The sequence below is a fragment of the Oreochromis aureus genome, linkage group 20, assembly GCF_013358895.1.
Source record: "Oreochromis aureus strain Israel breed Guangdong linkage group 20, ZZ_aureus, whole genome shotgun sequence".
NCBI lineage: Eukaryota > Metazoa > Chordata > Actinopteri > Cichliformes > Cichlidae > Oreochromis > Oreochromis aureus.
Genome location: NC_052961.1, coordinates 19,913,186 through 19,920,071, shown reverse-complemented (window position 1 = coordinate 19,920,071; position 6,886 = coordinate 19,913,186). Strand labels below are relative to the sequence as shown.

The 6,886-nt window shown below is 41.1% G+C and overlaps 1 protein-coding gene across 1 annotated transcript; it reads left to right on the top strand.

The window, feature by feature from the left end:
* The first annotated feature begins 298 nt into the window (after positions 1-298).
* Positions 299-6,886, top strand: ankrd33aa (ankyrin repeat domain 33Aa). Its single transcript, XM_039604117.1, has 5 exons — positions 299-791; positions 2,290-2,607; positions 2,740-2,869; positions 2,954-3,094; positions 4,163-6,886. The coding sequence occupies exons 2-5, from the start codon at positions 2,350-2,352 to the stop codon at positions 4,966-4,968; spliced, it is 1,335 nt and encodes a 444-aa protein (XP_039460051.1). The 5' UTR covers positions 299-791; positions 2,290-2,349; the 3' UTR covers positions 4,969-6,886.

Below are 6,886 nucleotides of genomic sequence, written 5' to 3'. Positions count from 1 at the left end.
AGCACTTCCCCCTGAACAAAATGTAGTGTGTATTAACTGTTCATGCTTCATAATGTAAGGACTGAGCGTTTTCAAACCAGGTGCTTACACTAACCAGCATCTGTGCCAATGCACAATAACTTCATCTTGTGTGCCATTGTTTGTGCCCCATAAATGTTAGTTTGTTGTCCCCAGCAGATGGATTTCCATTCCAAAACAGACCCAAGACTCTGCCTTGCATTAGGCAGACTCACTGGAATTATTCAGGCAGGGGGTCCTCTGCAGCAGATAGCAGATTTGGGAGCAACAGCTTCTATGATTCAGTCACAAGACTTTTTTTGGACAGTTAGAGGGGTTTGCCCTGACACAACAGACGGGCAGCAGAAAGCTGCAGATGGGCAGATTCTGAGAGATCAGAGAGAAGTAAAAGAGAGAAGAAAGAGAAAGCAGACCAACTCAAAAGACTATAAGGGGAGCAAGGTTGGCCGCTGTCTGTTTCCTTCTCTTAATCCTTAAATCTTCTGTAATCAGGATGAGAGGAAGAGAGCACGTTGGCTGACTTAGGACAGCAGAGTCTATGTTGGGACCTGGCTGATGAGGCAACCTTACTGGGCACTAGTAGAAATGGAGGGAGGGGAAAAGCTGGAGCTGCAGTCAGTTTTGGGAAACTTAGCCTTAACCAGGTTCTGCTAAGCGTCAGCGAGAAGAGTGGAAATCCAGGATGGTTTAACTGTCAAGAGGAAGTAAGAAACCAAAGGAAAAAAAAAAAAAGAAAAAAGAAGAGGACTAACTCATGGCCGGACTGTTTTCAGGTGAGAGCTGTGTTATTATTCTTAGTATTATTTGTTCTGACATTTGTTGTTTTTGCTTTAGTTTTGTATGAACATTTTCTTTTTTTTCTTCTTTATTCACCGTTAAAAGACAAACATTTCAAATTCAGAGGAAGATGTCTGGCCAGATTGCAAGGTGTTGCTCAACAGGAAGTGGAGGACACAGTGGCCCACACGTCAACACTAAAGTTAGGGCATTTTATGTTTGTGCAGAATGAGGAAGAGAGAGAAAAGACTTGTGTGGGAACTGTGCATGACTGAGTGCTGAAATACAAGCATTTGCTCGTGGGATTAAGGGATTTATGGACGTTAACAAGAGCTTATTAAAAAGATAACTAATTTGAATAACTTCTAATTACTGTGACTGACAGTCGGTGCAAAACTAATTTGCTGAAAAAATGGGTGAGTTTTGTGGTGCATGCAGGACCACAGCCGGCTCTTCTTTCATTTCCACTCTTTAGAATATAGAGAATTAGAACTAGCTGACACTATCATATTTCTGAGTCTTGAGAAATAGTGTCTTCAGTGGCTTGAAAGTATACTTACACATTAGATACAAACTGTACACTACAGGACATCCCAGTGTGCTGACGTATGGAAGAGCAGTATAACAGTGTTAAGACACCATGACAGATGCTGTCACTAGACTGGCCTCCCATTGCTTCCAGTACCATATGGCCTTTCTCATCCCAGTTGAGTGTCCCTATGCCTTCTTTCACTTTACTGTGCAGACTGAGCTGCCTCTGCTATGCAGTATTTCTTGTTTTATAGTTGCTGTTATTTATGTGTAGATTTGTACCTTCACAACATTTACATGAGACTGCTTTCAGGGTGATAAGTAATTACTGTCTTTCTCTGTTGTGTGGTGCCAGTGAAAAATCAACTGGCAACAAAGCATGTTACACAGGGAGGTTACCTATGTTGCAAATCAGAGACTTACTTTGACAGGAGGGCTGAGGTAAAGCTCTTCATCCTCTTTAGGCCTCATGCCTTTTAAACAAGGCCTTTTCAGGTCACCGAATCTATTTAAAATGCTAACTTTAAAAGCTGCCAGTTTGTGTTGCTCGTCTCACAATCACACGTGAACTTGTCTAAGGAGGGGAAGAGATCTGACACCTTCCAAAACGAGACTAGTCCTTTGGCTTTTGCAAAGAAAAAAAGAATTATAGACATCAGTACATTTCAATTTATGTGCACGCAGTTTTGTGTGCATACATAATGTGTGTACACCCGGAAAAGCGCTTTCAGTGTCTTCGCACATCTGTCGAAGGTTTCGGACAGACAATGGCAAAGCAGGTAACGTTACTGCAAATGAACTGTAAGCTGCTCGTATGTATTGTTTTTTCAAAAAATTTTATCCCCCTTTAACTACAACAACAACCAGTCTACTCAATCTGAACCTATATATGTGGCTACAGAAAATAGTTAACTGTGTTCATTTCATGTCCGTGATAACAACATTTACATTCTTCTGTTTAAGATAAGGGGTCTCTGCTGCAGGCCTGACACCCAGGTGTGACCAGAGTCAGCGGGGGTTCCAATGGCTACTGCAAATGATGACCCACACCTGGGCAGTGGCCCATCTGACGACTCAGAGATCCTCCTGGATGACTCTGACTCGGGCAGTGTGCTTTCAGATGACTCAGTGCTTCCCATCTATGAAAGGGACGGAAAATCAACAGAGCCGGCTAAAACACTGTACGAGGCCTGTGCCAAGAATGACGCTGCATCCCTGCGCAGCATCATGGAGAGAGGAGTCACAAAAGATGAGGCCATGGAGCTAGACATCAATGGCAGGGTGAGATAAATTTCACTTCTCATTTTTTTCCACACAGGTACTGTGACAATGAAATAAAAAAAATCAATCAATCAATAAAGGTAACCTCAGCATCTATAATAGGCCTATTTATTTATATCTTCTTCCCCTCAGAATGGGCTGATGCTGGCTGTGTCCAAGGGTTTTGTGGACATCGTCGCCTTGCTTCACACATGCCCATTAATAGACATCAACCACCAAGATAATGATGGCAACACTGCTGTCATGATTGCCGCCCAAGCAGGTACATCTGAAGACATCAGATGACCTCAACATCAAGTCTAAGCTAATCAAAGAATAATAACATAACATAATCTTGTCAATCCAGGCTTCATCACCATCCTGAACTATATCCTTAACTACTACCCTTGTGTGGACACTGAGATCAGGGACCCCCGTGGGTTCACAGCTCTCATCAAGGCAGGCCTACAAGGCAGAGAAGAGTGTGTGTCTGCATTGCTAATGCATGGTACGTCTAGATGTCTTTCTACATCAAATTTTCTAATCATGTCCCCCACCTGTGACCGAATGTCAAGCCCACACGGAGAGTCGGGATGTACACCTCAAATGTATAGGATTTGGTTTGGTGTGATTACAGTTAAACTCTTATAGGTATAACGAATCTATTAATGTCCTATATATGTAATATACAGGGCAAAGCAGGACATCCGATCTGTGAACTAATCTGTTTTTTTTCTGGACTACAGGGATTAGTCCTGTATAAACTGTGCAGGGACACATTTAAGAAAGCTCTGTAATAATTCAGTCCACATTCTATTTAAAGTTTAATGATGTCAGACATTAATCTATAATCCATCTGTATTCATAGTGTGCAACAAAAATATCTGTGTGTATATTTGGTCAGTTAAAGCCTTGATTATTTGCCAAGTAGACTTCCAAAGTCTCCTGAGTAGACATGACTAAGCGTCTTCTACCAATAATAGGTTAAACCTGGGATGTCAAACTGTGTACACTGTGGGCCACATACAGCCAGTTTGATCTCAAGTGGGCCGGATCACGTCAGTTAATTCAGCTTTATTTATAGTTTACTTTTCTAGTATACCCTCTGTCAGTGTAAAGAAGTTTAACTATACGCTTAAGCCATGAGATATCTTCACATAGGAAAAGGAAGTGCAATTTCAACTGCACATATCAGTCTTTCTACATGATGAAGAAATGCTGCTGTAGTAAAGAAAGAAATCTCTCAGCATGACTCTTTGGGTTTATATTGTAAAAAATAAATGTGTAAATAGCAGAAAAACACCAGAGTTTTTTGTTATTTCATTGTTTTTCTATTACTTAATTACTATAATATAATATGAAAAGGTGTAAAACTTAAAAAAAAATAATAATCATTCAGTTAAAATAATGTATTCCCAACAGTTTTTGTCCCATCTCACCATACTGATGCTTGCCATCTACCTAATAACCTGTGCTCCAAAAGTCACCACATGGTGGTGTTGTTACACTGAGTTGACGGCAGCTGATTTCCTCCCACTCAACATTTCTATTGTTTTCTCTCCTTCTCGGCGTGCAGGTGCAGATGTCAATGCAGTCGATCTCGTCCATGGGAAAGGCCTAAAGGACTGGGCCCTTAGGACAGGAAGGTTTGAGACTCTGAATAGACTGCGTCGCCTGCAAACTCGTCCTATTGCAGAACAGTTCTGTGAAAGCTACATTCCTGAGTGGCCTGAGCTAAAGCTACTGGTGGCAAAGGCCACTGCAGCCAAAACAGCAGGTCAGAAGCTGAGGCAGCGCTTAAAAGACAGCCTTAGTTTCAGCTTCCCACATGACCCCCAAGACAATGGGGTCATGGACCACATGGTGCGGATGACTACAGGCATCCACAGCCCCTTGATAGCTACTGGTTGCCGTCCACTCTGTCCCACCAGTCCCCCAGAGATTGGCAAGCGACGATTCGCTGTACCGGAACTGCTTAACAAGCACAGCAGCAAGGAATTGGAGGAAAGCACAGTGTCTCACAGTAATGGCTCCATCACCTCAGCTTCACCTGTGTCAGCAACCTCTGTATCACTGACCTCTTGCTGCCAAGACTCAGAGCGCAGGCAAAGCTCACCAACAGGTGGCATGAAAAGCTTCATGCCCCGCAGCATGGCACACAGAAACAGCATCTTCCCCTCAGGCTGCATTCCCAAAATTGAAGTTACAAAATCTGGGGAGCGCACTCCAAAGAAGGAGAAAAAGAAGAAAAGGCAAAAGGGTTACCTGGAACCTCCTGTCTGGAAGTACAAGGAAGCCAAGGAGGAAAAAAAGAGAGAGAAGAAACAGCAAGAAAAGGAAAAAGAGGAACAGAAAAAATCGAAGGGGTCCAAACGTTCATGAAGTGAAAACGCCCTTTTTTTGTTTTTAGCAAAACTATTCTGAAGTGAGCAGCTGACAAGTGAAACACATGGGTGAACCTTGATCTGGAAACTGCACTGGCTGGGCATTTTTTACTTGTGATGTATTTTTCAGCATCTTTGTACAAGCTGAAAAATTATGCTAACCAAACAGAAATTGGTTTTCCAGAGACTGTGGTTTACTGGTTTCCTGTCTGAAAGGGTGGATTGGTTTTTTGAGGACGCGAGTACACTGACTCCACACACCTGCAGTCATGTTATTTTTCTCTATAAAAGGATTTTACCCATCTTCATCTCATGAGCAACTTCTCAGTAGCGTGCCATTGTGGTATTTAACTGCAATATAACCAAATAGCCCATAGCCAACAGTGTACATAAACTGTATGTGATCAGATGCCTTCAGGAAATGTATTAAAGTCACATTTAATCAAAGACCGTGAAAGGCAAAAAAAAAAAAAAAAAAAAAAAAATGGGCATAAAAAGTACTTAGGCTACAAATTAAAGGAAAAAATCAGAAAAGGTGTCCTGCTTGATGGTGAATGTTCAACACTTTCAGAAAGCTGTTCAACTTGATTGAGTTCTAATCCCTGCTAAGGTCATGGCATATTTACTGACCCCTTGTCCTCTATAGTTTAAAGGACTGTCATCCTGGACAAGGAGAGAAATGCTCCATCATGGAATAATTATGATGACTCGGAACACTTTGTATTGATTTCTATCCCACCTTGCCTCTTAGACCTGAAATATACTCCCTTACAGACTTGTGCATGGCAGCTGCAGAAACCATGAACAAGTAACTGCTCTTAATATTTTATCTCCTATTCTGCTTGGAGGAAGAATGCACAGCTTGTGCAGTAGCTATATAACAACAAACTGACTACAGACATTTTTTTTAGTTTATGCAGTATGGAAAGCACAAGTGTGATATCCATGGTTCAGTTCCATTAAGCGTCTCAGTGAGCCATGACAAGGACCCAGCACGTACTAAAGCACAACCTCCCCTGAGTGGAGGTTTAATACACTATTAATGTCTCCGAAAAGGGTATACTGGAGGCATATGTGAACATCTGCAAGGACTCTCCCTGATAATAAATCAAAGCAGTCATTGCAACCTTGCAGATTCCAAAAGTATCAAATGCGTACAGAGACAAGTAACCCCAAGCCATGCCAGCAAAATGTAACTGCAAGGACTAAGGGTTCAGGTTTTTCCTTTAATTTGCCATCTTTTCCGTGATTCTTTTGCTCTTTTCTGTGTTTGCTGAGAGCCATCTATGAATCATGTAGCATCTACCAGATGCCTTTGTATTTTAAACTTCATCAGAAATCTCCAAACTGTTTTGCTGTGTCATGCAAATGATGTGTGTGTGATACTATAAAAGGAACAGAGCCATCTCTGAAGCATCTTCTTTCATACTGGAAAAAAAATGCTCAGTGGCATGCAAATAGAAATCTTCAGCCTGCTGCTTCATATTGTTTGTTTCATGGATTATTATTTGAAAACGAGTACTGTTGCTATTCAGGGAAATATATTCCATATTATTTTCAGGATAACAAACTGCATATTCAGGAACAGAAACCTCTTGTGGACTATAGCTTAATTTTGGGATTTTTTAAATTATTCTCTTTATAGATAAACTAACTACAATAATAAATAATAAATCTCGCATTTAACTGCAATAAATATCCCAAATACAGCTAAATATGTTTAATCGTGTTCTCTACAAACTATATATAATTAGATACATTGTGGTGAAAATTTAGGCAATCATTTCTGGGGTCATTTAAAGTCAAAACAAGAGATGCAAAAAGCTCAGGTCTTCAACATCTTTATAAAGTCTGTAAAACTGAAACTGTGTCCGCATGTCTGTGTGTGTGTGCTTGTGTGTATGTGTAAGTTTGGA